The sequence below is a fragment of the Dreissena polymorpha genome, chromosome 12 (genome assembly GCF_020536995.1).
Source record: "Dreissena polymorpha isolate Duluth1 chromosome 12, UMN_Dpol_1.0, whole genome shotgun sequence".
NCBI lineage: Eukaryota > Metazoa > Mollusca > Bivalvia > Myida > Dreissenidae > Dreissena > Dreissena polymorpha.
Window position 1 is genome coordinate 53,416,487 of NC_068366.1, and position 23,634 is coordinate 53,440,120.

The 23,634-nt window shown below is 35.7% G+C and overlaps 2 protein-coding genes and 1 pseudogene across 5 annotated transcripts in view; 1 reads left to right on the plus strand and 2 right to left on the minus strand.

Annotated features, from left to right (window-relative positions):
• Positions 1 to 5,881, plus strand: part of LOC127853561 (retinol dehydrogenase 14-like) — a 42,802-nt gene extending 36,921 nt beyond the window's left edge. The window contains exons 8-9 of the mRNA XM_052388155.1: positions 3,096 to 3,222; positions 4,413 to 5,881. Coding sequence (XP_052244115.1) covers positions 3,096 to 3,222; positions 4,413 to 4,515 — 230 coding nt within the window. The 3' untranslated portion in view covers positions 4,516 to 5,881. The remainder of the gene's footprint in view (positions 1 to 3,095; positions 3,223 to 4,412) is intronic.
• Positions 5,882 to 6,238: 357 nt separating this feature from the next.
• Positions 6,239 to 8,708, minus strand: LOC127853562 (type I iodothyronine deiodinase-like; annotated as a pseudogene).
• A 10,468-nt stretch (positions 8,709 to 19,176) lies between these two features.
• Positions 19,177 to 23,634, minus strand: part of LOC127853352 (centrosomal protein 43-like) — a 40,378-nt gene continuing 35,920 nt past the window's right edge. For all 4 annotated transcript variants that reach the window (XM_052387812.1, XM_052387811.1, XM_052387813.1 and 1 more), the window contains one exon: positions 19,177 to 23,470. In XM_052387812.1, the coding sequence (XP_052243772.1) occupies positions 23,390 to 23,470 (81 nt within the window). In that variant the 3' untranslated portion in view covers positions 19,177 to 23,389. The remainder of the gene's footprint in view (positions 23,471 to 23,634) is intronic.

Below are 23,634 nucleotides of genomic sequence, written 5' to 3' on the forward strand. Positions count from 1 at the left end.
AATGCAATAGTGCGATGGCGACAATGCGATAGTGCGATGGCGACAATGCGATAGTACGATAGTACAACTATCGCGTTGTCGCATTGTCGCCATCGTACTATCGCATTGTCGCCATCGTACTATGACGTTGTCGCATTGTCCCCATCGTACTATCGCATTGTCGTCATCGTTCTATCGCGTTGTCGCATTGTCGCCATCGTACTATCGCATTGTCGCCACCGTACTATCGCATTGTCGCCATCGTACTATCGCACTATCACATTGTTGCCCTCTGGATTTTAATGTGTAACCACGATTGCCCTAACGGTATTCCGTAATCTAGGAAAAATACGATGTGCGCATGTGTACCGGAAGGCGATAGACGACAATGCGACAGTACGATGACGACAATGCGACAGTGCGACAATACGATGGCGACATTGCGATATTACGATGGCGAAAATGCGATGATACGATGACGACAGTACGATATGACTATCGCATCTCGTTATCGTACTGTCGTCATCGTAATATCGCATTGTCGCCATCGTACTATCGCACTGTCGCCATCGTACTATCGCACTGTCGCCATCGTATTGTCGCACTGTCGCAGTATCGCCATCGTACTATCGCATTGCCGCCATCGCACTATTGCATTGTCGCCATCGTGCTATCGCATTGTCGCCTTCTGGATTTTAATGTGTAATCACGATGGCCCTAACGGTATTCAGAATAAAGCAACCTGACCGCAAACTCAACACGATGTACTTTAAAAAAATGAAAATGTTAAAGAATCGGTCATTAAGATATATGCCAGATTTGCGGAAAAAACAACTGTTGCACCTTTTTAATGGCATTGAAACAGCACAGTTTTAGCGTCTGTTGAGTGTTCCAATATCAGGGTTTCGTAACCGTTCTCATTTCAAAGAAACAAGACGTCCCGCGATAACACGATAAGCAACAGTACAGATTAATTAAATTCAAGACTATTTTTATCTCGTAAGGAACCAAAAAACCTTGATAAAGCAGCAGTTATGCAATACAAACATCGCGGCATAAGGGACCTTGAACTTTTATCTCAAGCAGCTGCGAAGAAAGAGTTTTCAATAGTCGGGTTTTAACAAACATTGTTGCAACCTTCACCGATCAGCTGGAAAACAGCTGTTCTTGGAAATTACAAGTTTACCGCCAGAGCTTGAAGATTCTGCACAGCAGACAAAACCTTAGCGGCTGTGAATAAATTTCCATCTACATGTATCAGCTGATGTTGCAAGGTCACTGGCTAATACAAATGGTACAGTGGCGTCAACCATAGACTAATGAGTTCTGAACAACAACCTTCAGATACTGTAACGAAAGTAAAATATAGTTTTATCGACATTACTGCATAAGACAACTGCAACCATAATTGTCTTACGCGTGAGACATTATACCGAATACATGTGTATGTACTAGGTGTCTCACGACGGAAGGATCTTAAGAATATTGCGATATCCGCCGTCACCCAACTACCTATCCTTCTGGGGGCAATGGACTTATGCGGAGAATCCCAGTGCAATCGATACAAAAAGTTTTTTCTCACACAGCTCGAGTTGTTTTAATGAGGCTGTGTTTTGATTAAACCAGATTCCAGACGCGATACACGTATAGTCCATGGAAATGCGGAACTGTTCGTTATATATCGCAACTTTCGTACTATCGCCCCTTCAGGCTTTAGAGGCACTATGTAGTAGTATTACTACTCAGCCGTCGTGTGCAACATATTGTGCAAGTTAATACTGGTCAGATTTTTGTAAACAGCTCATTATCGTCTCATATTTTAATCGTTAAACAAATTAATAATCTTGGTGCCACCACTCCATTGACATTGAACTTTAACTGTCACACAAATTTCGAACAATGAATTAGTTAAATCGCATGTATCGTTCTCTTGCGGGGTTTATTCTTAAAAACTTAATCGTGTTAAGTATATAGGGAAATCAGACTGGACTCGTAATTCGTAGTATCCCGTCATAATGTTCTATCGCGATCCTTTGCATCGCGTTTCGGCTGTATTATACAATGAAATTAAAAAGTATTAAACGGTTATAATACTTAACAGGCGCGTTTCGTACCCGACTGGTCTGTTAGATAGACACGTGCTTTTAAATGGATGTAAGACCTGGAATAACAGCCCGTTTGTTGCTTAATTTGAGATAACACAACTGGCAATCAACTCAGTTTCGAATGAGATATAAAACCCTTTTATTTCTATATAGATTTTTTACTGAAATCGTAAAATTGAAAACCAGGTCAAGTGCACGTTCAGCCTGGTTGTAGCACCGCTATAACAACGCTTGAAAACAGGTTGTTTGTTTCCAATCACGCGACCCTGATATTTCCTACCTACCGTCCACTTGTTTTTATGTATTCCTGGTTATATTTTCTTTTCTTGACAATCTTATTTTCTTAATTCGCTGAAATAACTTAAGTTTGCGATCGTTTCTACTACATTTTATCATATTTGCTAAATAAACTTAAATTAACTACCTTAAAGGGACTGTCCAACAGATTTTGGCATGTATTAAAGCTTGTCATTAACTACTAAAAATGCTTTATATTGATAAATTGAACCAAAAATCTCCAGTAAAAAATAAGAATACAAATTAAAAAAAGAAGAAAAAACGTTAACCTCCACATGGGCTCGAACCACTGACCCCTAGAGTCATGGAGTTATGGAGTACAATGTATCCCTACTTTACCACTCGTCCATCTACGCTCACGACTAATGCGGAGGTATTTTTAGCTATATAAGCAATCCTCGTAGTTCCCCAAAATATCGATTCGCGTCGAACGACGCTTTTGACTGTTGGACAGTCCCTTTAAGAATGTTCAACAGAGTTTTGAGAGAGTTCTGCGTGTCACTGAATATTAATAACTTATGGTTTCGTACAAATGTTAGCGAAAAAAAGTTCAACAGACATACTATACCTTTTTTATGTTAGCGGAAACAGCTAACGTTTTGTCTAATTAATAACGTCAAATGTTTGTAGGGAGGTTGCCTTAATTATATTTATACTAATAACCGTATTTCATAGTCCCATAAATATATCATTATAAATTGCGGTCGGTTTCAGGCGCAATGCGGGACCCACTGGACGGGGCTCGAACCATCATTGACCTTGCCGTAAACCCTGTGTACCAAGGCGTCGGTGGTCACTACTACAAAGACTGCAGTGTAGCCTCCGTCACATCCACGGCCAGGTTGGTTTGTTTGCTTGTTTAATTTTTTCGCCACTTAGAATAGTATTTCAGTTATATTCGTACAGCGGTCAGTTTACCTACTCACACCCTTCCTAAGCTGGTTTACCTGTACCAGGTGCCGATCCTTATTTACCGCTTCACATATATTAGGTGTGGATGTTTAGTTTAAACCTATTTAGTTTACCTCGATTGCATCGAAAGCCTCTGACTTATTGAAACACTCTCGATTCCGTTTCCTGGGCCTAGAACCAGTTCTTGGTGTCTTCGGGGGACGCTCCCTGCGTGGGGATCTTACACGTTACCTCCCCGATCGCAAGGCGATCCATATCCATTACGCCACGGCGACCTTTGAGGTGTGGGTGTTTGGGACGGTGATTCCATATCAGGCATGTGATATTTAGCACAGTAGCCATACTCTTTAGTTAACAAATCAGCGACGATTTGCAGTTCTGGTACGTCGGAGTTAAATCACAATAGCGGTGTTAAAAATAGACGTATTAGAACGACAAACCGTGGTTAATTGGTACTTAAAAATCGAAGAGGTAAGCACTATTTCGATTATTACATCTGACATACAATGTTGTTGTTAAAGGGACCTTTTCACGTTTTGGTAAATTGACAAAGTAAAAAAATGTTTCAGATTCGCAAATGTTCGTTGTAGTTATTATATTTGCGAGGAAACAGTCATTAATACTGAACATTTACCATGTTCTAAATTTCCATTTACGGCATCTTTTGACCATTTAAAAACCTGAAAATTATGAAGGTTCGAGCCCAGTTTAGGGTTACTTTTTTTCTTTAATTTTATTCTTGTGTTTTAATGGATCTTTTAAGATCCAATGTTTACAGTTAACAATATAAAGCATTTAATGACAACCTTCAATACATGCCAAAATCTGTGAAAAGGTCCCTTTAAAAATTATATATTTCTTTTAATATGGTGGTTTATGACTGAGACTATGTTGGAGGTAGTTTTAAATGATAGGATTATCGCTACGCGTCTTTTTTCTAAAGAACGATTAGTGAATATTGAATAATTGTTCATTTCAACATAACCCCTTTCATAACCGTAGACTGGCTTAAAGCGTTTAAATGTTGCTGTTTTTTTTACCTGAATACTATTATTATCTATATAGTTATTCCGTTGTATTATACAGTCTGTGTGATTGACTCATTGTTTGCGTTTTCAGCGACGTACAGAAACAAGAAGCCTTGTGGAATGTGACATTAGAACTATTGAAGGGACATTTGAGCGAGGAGGAGATTTTCTGTTTGGAAGGGGCGGACCCCTGAGTGGTTTATCACGTGATCGATGCTATGGTGCAATATATTGCTTTGTACTTCTTCGTGCATATTTTATTGCTACAATTATATATTCACGTTCTATCGTTTATTCATATTGAACAATTCGGATTTCGAATTGCGTTTGATGTATTGAAGAGACAGGATGAAATATTTCTGTTGAACGCAATAACGTCAGTTAAAATAATGTGTTCTGTGTTATTTATGTGTAAATGGCAAAATACCGGTGTCATATGTTAGGGAAAATGAATTATATAGAAATTGTGCGAAGATATATACTAATCGTGTGTATCAAATATTCCTTAAGTAACTACCGATTCAGTTAAGAACGTGAACTGGGGTCGTATTCCAGAAGCATCTTAAGTTAAATTTTATTCTTATCCTTAAATTGGGATATTTTCTTAAGTGTTTCATTTCATATTGCAATAGATTGGCATCAAGATATACATTTAAATAGCATCATTATGCCAATGTTATCTTAGGAATACCAACAAAAACATGCGTTTCCTTATTTAGTAAAATACAAAACATTGTAATTTTTAACTTAAGTGAAATTATTTAAGAAATGACTTAAGATGTTTTTGGAATACCACCCCTGGTCGCACTCTGTGAAAGCGGGGCATTAGCCTGTGCGTAAATTGTCGTACCACATAAGCCTGTGCAGTCAGGCTTTTACACAATGGCACGATTTTCGTTTAGGAGAGACTTCCTTCAAACGAAAAACTCCATACAAGCGTAAAGTGTCGTCCCTGACTGGTCTACTCGGACTGCACAGGCTAATCTGGGAAGACACCTTACACATATGCATTAAGCCTCGTTATTTCAGAGCGCGAATAAAATGTGTTTGATTTTTGAAGTATCAGAACTACACGATTTGTTTCACATGTGTTTTGTTTCAGTAAGTTTTCTTCTCACTTTTGCGCTCATATTCAGTAGTATGTGTATTGTATTGAGTTTATTGCGCTCAGATCGTTATATTATGTTCTTTTTAAATAGACCGTAGGTAAATGGAATAACATAGAATTTGCTCGTTGTTGGAAAATAACACTCTCTCCTTTGAAGGGGGTGTTAACGATGTTTACCAATTGGATTTCCGTTTCAAAATCACATTTAAACTATAATACTTCGAATGAAACTACCGTTGGTACATAAAAAGGATCAAAATTGTTTGTACCTATGGATAGCGGTATTGTCTCCAAAATCTTGCCAATCGGTTTATTGATGGTTGCTGTACATGTAACAAAATGTGCATGATGTGCAAGATAAATTACACCTGTCATGCGTCTATGTCATGAAACATAGACGCCTTCTAAACAATGTACGGTAATGAATAAATGCGTTTGAATTACGAAAATTATCTACTTATTTGTGTGTGTTTGTTAAGTTGTTCGTGTTTGATATAAAGAGAATTAAGCCATTTATGCCTAGTGGACTCTCCCATCCTTCTAAATTGGATCAATTTATTTCCAAGAAATTACAGAAATTTCTTTAAACAAACAGCGCAGACCCTGATGAGACGCCACATCATGCGGCGTCTCATCTGGGTCTACGCTGTTTGCCAAGGCTTTTTTTCTAGACGCTAGGCATAAATGGGTTAAATAAAATACAAAAAGGTACCTCTTGATCGATTGTTGCAGGTGACCGTCAAAGGATTTGAAAACAAAGTAATGAACAACATACATTCTGTATATTTTTTATTATGCATTTGTTTGGAAAACAATATATTTATATAATACTAATGTAAGCATTCTAATTGCATGAAGAATGAAAAAAGTGTATGTAAAAACTACTTGTATTGTAACCCTTGCATCAACTTAATTACATGTATAGTTCAGAGAACTAGAAATAATTAAGAAAAGAAGAGCATTAACATGTAAGGATTGAGTATATAATATAATACACTTAAATTGTATTGAAAAATGTAGTTGGGTATAGATATATGCACTATTTTTTAAATAAGCATTATTAACCCAGTTATGCATAGCGTCTAGAAAAAAGGCATTGGCAAACAGCGCAGACTCAGATGAGACGCCGCATGATGCAAAAAAGGATGAGAGAGTTCATCAGGCATAAATGGGTTAAAGCAGCGTAAAAATGTTTAAACATCAAAATCAGCACAATTCTTACAAAAGCATCATGACTCTCTGGCTGATTATATCAGTTGTCAGACAATCAATCATAAAGTAAAAACTCCACTAGATCTTTGATATCGAACATAAACCCATTTATGCCTAGTGGACTCTCCCATCCTTCTAAATTGGATCAATTTATTTCCAAGATTAGGGATGTCTAGTATATTTATTTCTATATTTTAAATATTTCTTTCAGAAATTCCTTTAAGCAAACAGCGAAGACCCTGATTAGACGCCGCATCATGCGGCGTCTCATCTGGGTCTACGCTGTTTGCCAAGACCTTTTTCTAGACGCTAGGCATAAATGGAATAAGCAATGCTAGACTTTTTAAAATTAAAAATACGGATTGATGTACACGTTTGTACTGTATTATATTGTAATTATATAACGCGGTGTCCATTGAAGAATTGCGTGGAAATATCATATAAGTAGTCCTGTATGGTATTGGATTCTTGTTAATAAAAAAGTATGACCGTATTGCACTTTCTTTACCGAAGATGGTCATCGTGTATATAATCAATAACATAAACATCGAGGTACATTATTAGTTATGTATTTAGTTATATACGCATAAACAATATATAAAATAATGAGATTTAATGTACTAGTATTTGTAAGTGATTCACAACACACAGTAGCAGTTTTTATAAAACTTAAAAAATTGTAATATAAACAACAACAACGCGTATATTAATTGAGTTCCTTAAGCAAAATGGAGTAGAACAATAGAATAAGGAAAGAATATTATTATACAAAGCCCAAATGGTTTCCTTATTTGGCTCAGTGTTGATGATTTTGTAAAAAGAAATCACCTATTTATGCATAATGAAATAACTAGTTAAACATCAACAGCAGCGCGTTTCGTATGTTTCTCAATCCATTTCTCGATCTCTTCCGGTTTGTACATCATTGGCCCCATCCCTCCCCGGAAGCGGACGACGCCGTCAAGCAACACGTACATCCGCTCCGGAAGTGCAGCATATATTTCCAGTCCTTCGTTACTAAGGGAGTCAACGACCAGAGCGCCACGAATCCCTTCCGACTCAAGCACCTTCGCCGCCGTGATGCGTTCCTCGACGGTTGTGTGCTGATGACGACTGTATTTTTCGTGATTCAGCAGCGCCCATTCATCCAAAGGGTGGGCTTCCGCTACATACACGGTAAGAAAGTCCGCCACGTGGCTAAAGCGGTCCACTATGACGTTGAATGTGCCCAGTTTGGCCATAAACGGCAATCAGGAGCAGCTGCCGAAATTTATGACCAATGGGCGACCGGCGGTCTGAAAATCAGACAAGCGCGTTTCTAATCCTTCGAGAGTCACCAGTTTTAGATCCGGAGCAAGCGACCCCTTGCGGAGCGAGCAGCACAAGTCGGCGTGGTTGTCACGAATCATCGTCCTCAAGGCCGAGAGGTTGAGATTAAACGAGAACCAGTCTTCATATAACACCGGGTCGATCTTGTTGAATCGGACGCCGCAGCACCGATGAGCGCACCGGAAACAAGACACGAAACCCGCGGCGATCAGCATCACTAGAAACATGAGACACGCCTTGAACGCGGCCAGCACAAGCAGGAGTGTGCTCAGACAGCCTCCCGCCTTTCTGTCACTCATTCTATTACTTGAAGTATCAAGCGTTTGTTAAAACTCTCGGCGCTTAAAGTGTTAACGTCTTGATTTCTGAATGCTGTTGGTCTCGACGTTACGTGGTCCAGTTAGTCTTTCCGTCGCTCAATACCGTAACGGTCTCGAACCTTAACTGATTTTTCGCAGATTATTCATCAAATTCGCATACATGATAAACTTAAATCTCGGATTCTTAATCCAGACGGAACTTTACCTAAACTGTTTGTTAAAAATGATGTCACGCACTCAATGAAACATACACACATTGAGCAAGTCATTATCCACTTGTTGCGCCTTTTTTCAGCAACCAAAATTTTTAATTTAGAAAAAGTTAAATGGTATTATAATTTTACTATCTGTGTGTGCCCACTCTGATTTTCGTGCGAGCGTGCTACGTTGTCTACAACAGCTTAAGGCTGAAGAATGGGCGACACTGCACAATATATTATTATATTGAAAAAAAGCCCTATATTCTGGACACGCCTTTTTGTGCGCGCGCAAGATATTTGTAATATTGAAACAAACTATAATCTGGACACGCCTTTCTATGCGCGCGCAAGCTAATAGTACTTGTATTGCTTTTGATGTGGTAAGCGTTATTTTTGCGCGTTTTTATGTCTGCAAATTATTTGAACTCGGAAAATATTAACCGATATATATATTTAAGGTACAACGTTATTACAGCGATTTACTAACATGATCACTTTAGTATATTTATAAATCTCTTGAACTACATAAAGTGTATTAACTAAAGTAGTATCATCTGCTGTATGTATTCGAACGATTGAATGTTTTTCTTGTCCCCTTCAGTGAATAAATCTATTGTGTTAAAACCACAAAGCACAAACAATCGGTCGTACATCAAAATCAGGTGCATCTACATGGCTTCAAATGTCGTGTATTTCTGATATAGTATTTAACAAATTACGCACAATTTACATTATTTTTAATTCAATTAATATGATACACGTGTCTTTATATATTTATTACACTATAAGTATTATTAATATTAAAGCGAAATAACACACTAAAGGGTAATTAATTTTAAAATGAATGCAAACTACATGCAGCAAAATCATGATCAATATAATGGTAATATAAAATAGGTTATGAGTTATTACGTCCATGTTAAATGGTGCATTATGAGTGGTCCGTTTAACACGTAACATTGAGTGGTCCATTTAACACGTAACATGAGAGCGTGCGTGCTTGTTTTTCCGCGTTATTGTGTAACGCTTGCATAATACGTATGCCTTATTCACCTATCTGCCGGTATATACGATTTAGTCAAATATTTATGAATTTATATAAACTGTGTAAAAAACTTATAATATATGTATTTCAATATAAATAAAAAGAAAAGTTAAGAAGAACATGTGTCGAAAAATGCGAAATAAGCCAGATATTTAATTCTGAAATTGAAAACGGCTGTACAGCCGAATTCGCCAGCATGTATACCATACATGTACGATGTGCATCTAAACTTAGTTTAACGGTTTATTTGAAATTCTGCAACGATATCTATTCATACGACACACGAACACTATCTCCGATCCTAATACAAAGACGAATGCTTCGGTTATTGTAGGAAAATATGTACGTCACTATCGGCTCGGGGCGCTAATTTGTCTTTGCGGCATTTTATGAAATTCGGCTCTAATGTATAATTTTTCTTGCCTATTTTGTGTTATTGTAACATATTTTATCAATATATTACAATTAAACACATATACAAAATCGTATATACCCGCTTTAAAGTAGCGCAATGAAGATAACTGCTTATAGTAACGCAACGAAAATGACGGCTTAGAAGACAACAACGGATTGCACTTTGAAGGTGGCAGTCTATAATGTAGCCGCGTCATGCAATAATTTGTCATTCCCTTTGCGCTCAGCGTATCTCCAGACCAGCTTTGCACAGGTTGGTCTGGAACTATGAGATCCGCATATGACATAAGACCCATTTTTGCATGACACGGGTAGCATAATGTTCTTAGTTCTCCGTTCATATTGATAATTGGCCACAGCAGCTTTCTGTGAATAACTGGTCGGCGATGTTGGATGGCTGCTAAGGGATTCACTGATCACATCAAGGGCCATATATGATCACACAGAAGAAATCACTGATAATGTGGGAAAATCTTTATAAAAACAATGGGTGGGTGGATATTGGGGTGATCAGTAAGTAGCACTGCCAAAACCATGAAGACGTTGGCCTTAAGCGAGATTATACGATTTTGTCAAAAATTTATGAATTTATATAAAATGTGTCAAAACATGATTAAACATGTATTTCAATATAAATAAAAAATAAAAATTAAGAAGGACATGGGTCGAAAACAAGCGAAATAAGCCAGATATTTTATTCTGAAAGCGAAAATGTCTTTACACACGAATTCGCCAGCATGTATAGCATGCATGTACGATGTGAATCTTAAGTTAGTTTTACGGATCATTTTAATTTCCTGCAACGATATCTATTCTTACGACACACGAACACTAACTCCGATCCTAATAAAAAGACGAATGCTTCGGTTATTGTAGGAAAAATGTACGAAATATCTTTGTCACAATCGGCTCGGGGCGCTAATTTGTTTTTGCTGCATTTTATGAAATTCATATTCAATGTATAATTTGTCTTGCCTATTTTGTGTTATTTTAACATACATGTATTTGTATCAATATATTACAATTTAACACATATAAAAATCGTTTAATCTCGCTTTAAGTGCAATGAATGATCTGATATACATGTATATCAGTGCAATGCTGCCTAACTTAGCTCAAATAAATACAAAACCACAAGTTTAATATTTTATAAAACTGGTATAGCCATTTAGCCGTTTTTTTGTAATTTTGATTTCAGACTAGTGTCGTTTGAACGATTTTCATGCGCAAAATGTCGGTCACAGTCAAAGGTGACAATGCAAAATTAGTCACAATTCGGTGAATGATCGATTATCGTATGCGTGTAAATATTTTATACTTGCGCCAGCAATAAAACATGTCTATAGATAGTCGGACTGCACTTACATGACTTTTCACATCTTCTATGACCTTTTAATTTCAATTGAAATTTATATGACTACATTAAAAATCAAAAATATTTCTTTAACCTTATGTTTTAATTTCGGAATCCAACAACATGTTATCTATTGAAATAAATACATCTTTTCATATTCTTGTTTTAAATCAAATATTTTGTTTTGTTTCAATAATAATCATCACCAGCAACAACATCATCGTCGTCGTCTTCTTCTTGCAAATGTCAGCATTATTTGTTCGTGAACGTTACCGTATAATAAAAGGGTAGTCTGTAGTATGGAACGCTTCGTCTGTTGACTGTGTTTGTGATGGTATGCTGTGTGTTTGTGATGATATGCTGTGTGTTTGTGAAGGTATGCTGTGTGTTTGTGGTGATGTGCTGTGTGTTTGTGATGGTATGCTGTGTGTTTGTAATGATTTGCTGTGTGTTTATCAAAATCTACTGCTTGTTTGTCATGATATGCTGTGTTTTTGTTGTAGTTCTGTATGCTTGTGATGGTATGCTGTGTGCTTGCTATTATAAGCTCATAGCACAAAATGACAAACACACAGCATGTTATCACAAACACACAGTATACCAAAACAAACACACAGCATACAATGGCAAGCTCATAGCATACTATTATATGCATATATGATATGATTTTAAACCACACCATTTCAATCAAACAGCAGATATAGTAGGCAGTCAACAAAAGACATACGAGGCACTGAAATGCGTTCAACTATCAAGTGACTTACCGGGTGGCTGTTTAAGCAGGATATGGCAAAGGGCAGAAAGAAAACAAAATAGGTGACCGATTTTTCGATAAAGGCTGTTTAACAATTGTTCAAGGAAACATGTAGACAATATCTTATTAGTTTTTTTGGATCAAAGATTTCTGACAACTTCATTAGCACAATGTTAAATTGTTACTGACTTTTTAATTTTGATGAAGTATTTATTTACTTACGAATGCGTGGAATTATAATATATAGTTAAGACATGTTTTAATTTTTTTATTTTGTGTACATGTACTGATTTCAAATAAAATCGTCGTTTACAAAAAAGTGTATCCCCAGGATTTATATAATAAATGATATTGCAAGACTGTGGTGTATTGTTGTGCACTCGTTGATAGTGTGACATCGAATTACAAATACAAAACTACACGATCAATCTGTGCGATATAACACCCCTCCTCCGGAATTTCCTAGTCATATATAATATTCTCTATAGAATGTATAATAAAATAATATTTAAAAAGTTAGTGCACTCTATATGTTTGCGTTGACAATACGTTTAGGCGTAGATATGGCCGGGAGGTAACTCGGAACTCGATCACGGGACCTCTGTCATTCTCGTTACTGACATTTAAACGGGTCGCTAACGGAGCAGGTCATTGTATGTTCGTTGCCGTGGCAATCACACACTTACAAAAGTATGGCTGTTTGGTGGAAAGATCTAACCGAAATAGCAGGTTCCTGTGAAGCCGTGATACCTCGGCTATTCGCAGTCCGCACAGGCTAATCTGTGACGACACTGTCCGCTTTAATTGTATTTTTTGTTCAAAGGAAGTCTCTTTTTACCGAAAATCTAGTTTAAGCGGAAAGTGTCGTCCATGGGACGACACTTTACGCACCTGCAATATGCCCCGTTTTTTCAGAACAAGACACAACTCGTCTGCTGATACAGAATGGTTGCTGAGCCTTTTATTGCTACCCTCTTCGGTTCCGCTAGACTGATCAACACAATCATTGTTGTATTTTTGCAAATATTTATCAGCTATATTTTAAACCTATTTATTTTAGCTCGATTGCATCGAAAGCCTTAAGCTTATATAAACGCTCTCGAGTCCGTTTCCTGGACCTAGAACCAGTACTTGATGTCTGTGGGGGAGATCTAAAGAATTCTTTTACAGTGGGGATCGAACACGTTACCTCCCGGTCGCTAGGCGGACACTAGACCCATTACACCACTGCGACCTTATACCGTTTACGGACAGACGGACCGACAGACGGACATAGTGAAAGCACACACGTATCTGTGGTAAAACACGTCAGACACAATTATATCGTGATCTGCGTTTGAACCTTTTGTGATTAACCGATTTCGAACAAGGTAAACTATTGAATTCAGTGCGTGTCCTCAATCTATTTCGGTCGATCTCTTTCCGGTTGGCTGACAGACAAGCTCGATTTGGGCGACGAGTGCGTTAGTCGGTCGCAGCATATTTCAGTTAAAATATCGGTAATAAATTTGGTTGATTCAGCACGGACGGGGCGAAGGCCGACATAGTTCAGCGTGACGGACGTCGTTGTATTTAAAAATTCGAACGAAGGTTTCACATTATTGACCGATTTTTTTAGGCGTCCGTAAATAAGGTCGCATTTTGTTCACTCAAAATAGTTTTACTATTATTTGAATGAGTTTATGGACACGGTATTTAGTAACGGAATAAGAGAACATAAAGCAGTCTGCATTTTGGGACCGACATATGCTATAACGATTTAGTTGTGTAATGATAAAACTTTTAAAAACGCCACGAGTCAGTTTTGACATTTGGTAGAAAGAAATTTAAGTTAAACGCCCACACCTGGTGTCGTCAATACATAATTATGATAATAGGTTTTACGAATATGTCTTCTATGAATAGCATAAAAAGTATGCACTCAAATTGAGTTTTAGTATTGAACTTGGCTAATACAATATCGTGGTGTTTTCTTACAATGGCACGGGTGAGAGTTTTAATGACATCATTAGACTTTTGTGTGTTCATGTTTATTAACGTGCGTTCTTTCTTACAAAACCTATCTATTTCTTATTGAACCATTTTAGATAAACCGCATACATTCCATAGTCAAAGTAGCCCTAGTTAAGAAAACTCGTCAAACAGACAGACGGACGGACGGACGGACGGACGGACGGACGGACAGGCAGACAGACAGACAGACAGACAGACAGACAGACAGACAGACAGACAGACAGACAGACAGACAGACAGACAGACAGACAGACAGACAGACAGACAGACAGACAGACAGACAGACAGACAGACAGACAAATGTTGATTCTATGTTTATTTCTGAAATAAATATACTTAGTCAGTCTTAAAAGTTCAACCCATTCTTTAAATAGAATCCACTAAAGAAAACAGCTGTTCAACAGCTGATTGGAGGTAACTCGTTTCATGTTAGCCTTGGGTTTCAAGGCTAAAGCGAATTTAGAATTTTTATTAGCATTGAAGCGAAAAATATGCGCTTGCTCCAGTTTCAGGTACATGTACTGGGTGCAGAGTTCACGCGGAATAAAATAAGCGACGCCTTTACTATTTTGTGTTAAAGGGATCTTATCACGCTTTGGTAAATTGACAAAATTGAAAAAAATTGTTTCAGAATCGCACATTTTCGTTTTAGTTATGATATTTGTGAGGAAACAGTAATACTGAACATTTACCATGGTCTAATATAGCCATTATATGCATCTTTTGACGATTTTAAAACCTAAAAATTATAAAGCGTTGCAACGCGAAACGATTGAATAATTTGGAGAGTTCTGTTTTTGTCGTTAAATTTTGTGAAACTACGAAGATTGCTTATATAAGGTATAAAATAAGTGACGTATGTGTACTCAGCGGAATAGCTCAGTTGGCTAAAGCGTTTTTACTTCAGGACTCTGGCAGGACTCCAGGGGTCACTGGTTCGAAACCCAGTCCGGGCAATGTTCTATTCCTTTTTTAAATTTTATTCTTGATTTTTTACTGGAGCTTTTACAATCCAATGTTTACATTTATCGATATAAAGCATTTAATGAATAAGTTAAAAAATGACGAAATCTGTGAAAAGGCCCCTTTAATTCTAAACATGTTGAGGTGTGTGCTAGGTAAATAAAAATAGCACTGAACGAATGAAGGTGCTTTTTTGAAGGAAGGAAGTCGCTTTAATAACAGTTGAGAGAAACACAGTTAAAATCAACTACATATACATGCACGCTTTGAGTCATTAACCGATTTTGTTTAGGGATTTCCCCATATGTAATCATGCAAGCGGATACGTCTATGATCAGTATCGTGTAAAATTCGTATGATTTACAATACGACACAATACGTGCATATTTAAGAAGGCATTGAAAAGACTTAAAACTATTTAATGCATTAAAAAAATGTTATTAAATTTTGTTAGCTAAACAGGCCCGTAGCCAGAGTTTTGAAAAGTATGGTGCGAATTTTCCCATCAACGATTTTTATTTATCAACGAAGTGGCGAAAGGGGTAGGTGCGGCAGGGGACATGCGGGAGGGGATTTCCCCTCCTGCAATCAGGGGATTTAGAGGTCCTCTCCTGAGAAAATTTTGAAAATGAAACGTAAAATCCTGCATTCTGGTGACTTTTATGTGTACTTAGAGACTGAGGGTATAGAGTATTTTTTATATGAAATTTCACTTTGATTGGCCATACTCAGTGACTGATCGACATGAATATGATATAGCATACATGCATTCCACAAAACCGTTTTTCAATAATCACCTTTTTCGATCAGTGAAAGAAATTAATTAATTTTTACGGTGTTTAACCCGACACATGTATACTTGTTTACATATGCAACAACAAATGTATAGAATGTAAAATCAACTATAAGAACTGTTCAAATATCATTATTTATTGGACTCTTGGAATCTTGATAAAGTTGATGTATTTTACCATTCAAAAACTCTACCATTCATAAACCAAGCAAATTAAAAGGAAATATTTGACTTTTTTTTCAAAACAATTGTTTGTCTGCTTCTATGGATAGTACGTACCAGAGGCCTAGCATTGCTCTAAACGTGCTAATAGTGTATTGTACAACAAACACTGACTGGGTATTCTCTAATCTGCACCAATATTAAACATAAATCAAATGGTTACGTTTTTTTATAACTATTTATACAAAATTAGGTTTCTTTTTCTAAACGAATTTCAAAACATTCCTAACAATTTAGGCTTCATAAAGACCCTTAAACCACAAACTACTGGCCCTATGGTCTCACAGTTCTTAACAATGTATACCAGGACGTTGATGAAAAAAATATAATTGGACTTGTTTGAGGACTTTGTTGTTCGTCAAACTTTATGGGACAATTTTGCCCATTTTTGATGGTTTATTTGCTTTATTGCTTTCTTATTTAGCAATTAATAAAGCTGGTTGGCGCTTCTGCGCCAGCCCTTTTCAATCCACTCATTTGTTGTATAGTAACAATGTCCACAAATGAACAAGGAAATTTGGAGAGCGAAAATATAAAATTATAATTTATAAGACGCAGGAGTAATAAATTTATTTATATTTAAAGCGTACTCACTCGCTACTAACTGCTTTGTAACCTTCTAATTTATACCGGAAGTAGCATCACTTCATCCGAACAAAGCAGATTTCATTGTGTCTGAAGCGCAATTTTAACCACCATCCCACATCTTCCTCCTGCGTCGTTATGTTTTTCAATGTATTTTTTTCTGTGATCTTATTGTGTTGTCATTTCACTGTATAATGATTACTTGCATGAATAATATACATATGCCACGGTGATTTTATGCCGAACTTTGTTGTTCGTCCAACTTTATGGACTTTGTTGTTCGTCCAACTTTATGGGACAATTTTGCCCATTTTTGATGGTTTATTTGCGTTATTGCTTTCTTATTTAGCAATTAATAAAGCTGGTTGGCGCTATGCGCCAGCCCTTTTCAATCTACTCATTTGTTGTATGGTATCTATGTCCCACAAATGAACAAGGAAATTTGGAGAGCGAAAATCTAAAAGGACATATTTGCCTATTCTGCCCAAGATCCGTAACAGTTAATGAACATTAAACGTTAACGTCCACCTGATCAAATGTTACAACGTTTTAAATTTATAATAACGCCTGTTTAAGAGTAGGGCATATATACTATTGTCAAGTTTGACATAATTAAAACATTGTGAAAACTTCGGTATGTGGAGCAGAACAGATTCCATTAAGTGTTGGTAAACTGCAAAAACGCTACATTGCTTTTTAAACATGATTTGTTTTCTTGCCTTACAACAAAAAAATATCCTGTTTTGAGCACAGCTGAAATTTTTTGCTGGAAACAACTTTAGGTGATGCGAAAATAGTTGTAATGGAATATAATAAAAAGACAATGAAGTCTGTCGAAAATGCTATGGACAATGTGTAATTGTTTAACTCGTGGTATAATGCAAAGTTATTAACCAGTGACTCATTAGTCTTCGGCAATAGTCGACAGGGTGTTCATTGATTTCAGTCATTTTCGGAAGCTGACATTGCATTCCGTTAATAATCATCTAAAATGCATTTTCTTTTTATAAGATTATTTATTTATATAATTTTTCCAGCTATTCAGATGATTGTTGAAAAGGTTATTGGACTGGGATTTCAACCCATGATAAGAATATACAATATATCTATTAGGTGTCTACAGTTATAGCTTTAACATCAATAACGATAACAAAAGTTACAAAACAATCATTTTGTATCAAATATCTATAAATGCATATCGAGTTTATACGGATTAGGGTGCCAGGTTAATAATTTTGCATTATACAGAAAACAAATATCTATTAATAACAAAGATTCCAATTCCATTTTGCGGGGATGTAGAAGGGAACGTCGCGATATGATGTCGGGCATGTTGTACAAGATTAATTCTTAGTTAACTATTTAGGCTAGCCTACCTTCGTCAGGACCGTCTTCTTAGATCGTCTCACATTTTGCTGTCAAAACAGCTGTTGATTTCAACAATTCTAGGGTTAATTGTAAATAACAATCACGCGATATCTTGGAAAGACTTCATCGATATATTAATTATATCGTGACCTGTCGGTTGGTTGCCTATTGAATTCAACATTAATGTAACGCTTAAAAACGAAGACTCCCTGGATTCAGGGAAAAGATAAATTACCGTTTTTGCGTCGAATAAAGTTGGGTGCAACTTATGCTACCATTTTTTACTGGTAAAAAAAATGGGTGCCAACGCACCCCACCCCCACACACACACCCCTTGCTACGGGTATGCTAAAAACCCTGTTCTTTTTGGAAAAGTTAAAAACTTGTAAGCAAGAACACAAATTGAGTAAACCGGCCTCCCAGGAACAACGTGAAGCCTTTAGCAACACAACCGCACTCGCTTCCACTGCATCCCTCAGGCATATATAATGGAAATTTATTTGAAACTCTTTTTCAGCAATACATTTACAAACGCTATATTATTTTACTGATTTCGAGTGATAATTATACATACTGTTACCAATATTTTCAACATTCTTAAGTCAGAGGTGTTACTTTATTACTTGTTTGTATAGAGGAAAAAATGTTGTGAACAACTCCCTACAAATATCTATGATCACGTTTTATTTCAGTTTTTTTTGTATCTTTTAAATTTTATATCGTTACTTACGCGTCTTTTTTTGTTTAGCATGCCTTCGTTGATACATTTTCAATTCCTAGAAACAACTTAAGTTGTTGCTCGTGAATGTGTATTACTATTTCCATTTCTTCTTTTGACAAGCTACCGGGTGTTTGTTAAAACGAATGCCAAGTCTGTTCACTCGCGGGAATTGTTTTGTTAATACATTGAAAATGACGTTTTATCATGAAATAAATTTCAAACCAAAATATGTGCGAGTTGTGTATGGAGAAGATGGAAAAGGGTTTCCCGCTTATACTTTGTTGAGGGGCGGGGTTTGGGTATAACACGTAAGTGTACGTTGCCTGCTGTACTCGGGCAATGCGCTTTTTGCCAGTGGGACCACCATGTCTACAGAATATTAGAATATTCCGGGATGAAAAATATCTACAATCGAAAATTGGGAATTTGGAATAGCAACAAAAAAAACATAAGATACTTACAAATATATATATTTTATCGTCATATGTTAGTAATCACTATACAAAAACCATGTTTACAGTATTTACAATAATGAATCAGCTGATGTTGTATAAGTTAAACAAATGCAGTGTTAAGTATGCAAAAATTTACAATAAAACTAAAAGTTGTCAATTATAGCATTTAATTTGGTGAAATATTAATACACATGTCACTTAAATCGTACTACATGTGAGATCTACAAAAGAAATTTCGAATATACACACATTATTTTTAGATCATATCAATCAAATAAATAATTTATATGAACAATATACATATGTATTTAAGTCAATTTGATAAATTAAACTCCTGAATCGCAAAACTGTAAAACCTGGTCAATAAATTATAACAAATAATGAACATGATACACAATACTAGTATATAATTAATTGGACAAAAAATAACATGTGCAAACTATGCTTTGCAATGAACAAATGACGATTCTAGCACGTGGAAATAAAATTAAGTACATCAAATTATTAAAATAGTGTACAAATATGCTAATTGTCACTTAACATTTAGTGCTTAAAATAATATTTGTATTTAAGCCATACAAATCTGAGATATTATCTAATATTTCAACTTGCGCCAGAAAAATCTGAGATATTAATTTTTGAATGTACATTTAAATGCAGGACACATAACATGGCAAAAGATGCGGAGTCAGAAATAAACATCATATAATTTCATTGTTTTGCAAAGTCTGCATAAGTCAAACATGGGCGAAAATCAAATAGATCAATATATTCTTTCTAAATTAATTTAGTTATTTTTTTGTGCATACTTAACAAAAAAACTGTTGGGTCTTAACATGGTTGAGGGTAAATACACGTGACATGCAACGGAGTGACAATTACATAACACGTTTCGGTGAAAGAAAACATACACATGTATACAATTGTAATAGACTAAACAGAACACATTTTGGAACAGGACAGAATAGCGCTTTTAAGACACTGCAAGCTGATGCAAATTGCGGGTTTAACATGAAACTACATGTATAATATCAAAGACAGACAGATCAAGCAGAAATAAATGTGATGTTCCGATGACTTGTATCTCATGACTTGATGCTGTGTTGTATTTCACCAGCCTACAGTTTGAGTGGAGGGCATTTTTACATGACTGTGCTGTTCTGATGGGATGTATATCACGAGTTGATATTGTATATCTAGAGGTCACAGGGCTTGTGGAATATAATTTCACACAATTGCTGAGTTCGATACAACCCATTGTAACGCCAAAACCACGAAATATTCCATTCGCTTATCACCAAAATGTATAATTAACTTGTAAATACTTAGTTACTGACTAGTGAAATTTATATCTAATTAATACACATTCACTAGGGTTATTTTCTATTTTACATTCCATGCTATTTTAAAAGTCACGTTCAATTAAAAAAATCTTTACATGGGAAATTATACATATTGGAGAATCTTTGCGAGACAATAATATACAAATGAGACAGATCGCCAATATCACCTGGGCACATAACTGCATGAATAAAATGCCTAATGTGTATACAGTGCAGTAATGAAACATAACAAGTGTAGGTTATGTTGGATTTAACAGTCCAATATAACAAATCCATATATTCTTTAACAAGCACAACATTATACAAAGTGACATAATCACCACTCATCTCCCTTATGAAGGAAATTAAATTTTCTCAATCTCTACCATATTTGTATATACAAACTGTATACGTGTTCTAGTTTCAATACCACTCTAGATGAAAGCATTGTAGTTGTATTGAATGACATGCAACATGAACAAAACCTTAACAGCCCTACCAGTATGCATCTTACAAATGGACTCAATGAGTGAGCATTTCAACTTGATGGTACTTCTTCAGAACTTAAAGGGACTTGTTTACCTATTTTCACAATTGATAAATTAACCCATTTATGCCAAGTGGACTCTCCCATCCTTCTAAAGTGGATCAATGTATTTCCAAAATTAGGGATTTCAAGTATACTAATTTCTATATTAAGAATATTTCTTACAGAAATTCCTTTAAGCAAACAGCCCAGACCCTGGTGAGTTGCCGCATCATGCGGCGTCTCATCTGGGTCTACGCTGTTTGCCAAGGCCTTTTTTCTAGACGCTAGGCATAAATGGGTCAATTAATAAAGCAAAAATCATATGAGATTCATCAGTCCAAAAAAATGGGCATATTAATGAGTTTCATTGATATTTTGGAAAACATTTGTATATGAATTACTTATTAAGCATTTCACATATGCTTATTAATTCTAATGCCTGAATGGCCCTATGGCAATATGTTGGATTTTGCTCCAAGAGTTTGAAAACTAATGAAGGCAATTTTATTTAAAATTTCAATTCCTGTCATACCATCATAATTATTTTATATTACTCTTCTTTGTAAACATGCATTCTTTTTTTTCCAAATTTATAAGGTTTGTGATTAAAAACATTATTTTTGCATTCTTCAAAAATAGCAAGTTTGTGAAGAGTCCCTTTAATAGCGATGTCTGTAATAATGCATGATGCAATTAATATCAAGTTAAGAATTATTTGTATTCGCTTCATCATGAACAAAATGATTGAGCTGATAAAAAGTGATGATTCATTAAAGCATAAACAAAATATAAAAAAAACAGTTTGCTTCGGATTACTCATTTTTCCTTGTATAAGCCTCACAATCGTACAATTTTTTGTTTGACCAAAGACTGGGACCACAACAGACTAATAAAATATTGCGATACAGTCTAGACTATGAAAAAACACACACTAATCTGACTGGTGCAAACAACGCTGGCCCATTTTATCAACCAATAGTAGATTCATTCAAATGATACCTGTTGAAGTGGTAAGCAATTTCAAAGGAATTCTAGATGGGTCAGTTTTGTTAATATCAGCAGATTGGTGTGTTTTTCCAAACGCTTGTACATTTCAGGATAAATCTCTTATCTCTTGTGAGGAGACACTAAGATACTTTAACTTTTTCCCCATAAGAAGCCAAGTGAAAATGGCTTTTGCAACCAGCATAAAACCAGAACAGCCTGCGAGTAACTCGCAGTCTGTTCAGGTTTTATGCTGTTTGCTGCTTATCAGTATCTAAGGGTTGGAAATGAAGCCTTTAAAATGTGAATCTAGTAGGAAAGGTCTTTAATTAAATGTTATTTGCTAAGGGACCACAAATTCGTCAAAAGACGTATCTGAAAAGGGTTAAAAAATACTATAGAGCTAAAGAGTTCAATGAATTGTACTCACATCTGAATGCGGTAGTTTTCTTTGTTCTCATTAGCTACTCCAACATGTTACTAGTATAAACCTTTGGCCCCCAAAGCAAGGATGATTGCATGATGCATGCACTATTCCTGAATATTTTTTTATAATTAATTTCTACTGATAAATTAACAAGTGCTCTACTTAGAGAAAACAAGTGTTGCAACTACATTAAACAAAACCATGTAAAATAAACTTTGTATATAGAAAATAACCTAACTGATAATAAAAATCCAACAATTATAATCTCTATGATAACCTCTATTTCCATTCTACAGTTACAAACACCATGTTTTCCTAGATACTTCTTCAAAATGGATTTGGGTCAGTATTAAACAAGTTTGCAGTATTTGCTTATGTCTTTTCACATTTATAAAACTATCAACTGTACTAATAATACTCATAATTATTAACTAACACCCTATATAACCATTTATTCATTCTTTCTTTGTTTTAGTTACAGGTTATTAATCTTCCAGGGATTGCAGCAATTATAAAAAAAATCCTGACACATTGGGACAATTCTCATGACTATTCCCACAACAAACATGAAATCTTGTTAAATGTTTTGTTTTTGTTTTTGCACATAGGAATTGTTGCTTTGACATTAGAGCTATGCATATACTTGTCTTTTTAAATAAAGATTCCCTTGTGCTTGAGCACATTTACACAACTAGATTTATCTTTTCCCTCTACTGACTTTGGAATTCTACCAATTATTGTACAAAGGGAGATAAACCCAAAAAAGAAAAAAAATCCATCAATTTTTCAGTCCTTAAAACTGTAAGTTTTCTTATCGTGACAGTAATCAATAAATATCAGAAAAGTTAATAAATTAAACAGAAATGTCATGCAACCACAGAGTAATGGATCAGACGTGGAAAAGTAGTCTGCAATTAGCACTTCTTCACCAAGGTGATCCCAATGGGTTGCTACGGTGACTGCAATTCCTCAATGTAGTCATACCCTGTTTCCACCTGGGATATGGTTCGGTCTGTTGTAATATCATCAAACTAAAATATAAAATAAAAAAAGATTTATGAATACAAAAATGTGAAAATTCAAAGATTTTTAAAATTTTCCATCAACCCTATTTATGTAATGTTAATTTTTGTCATGTATCTGTTTTGATACGACTTTGACCTTGACCCACACCCTATCTATACATTATTGTCAA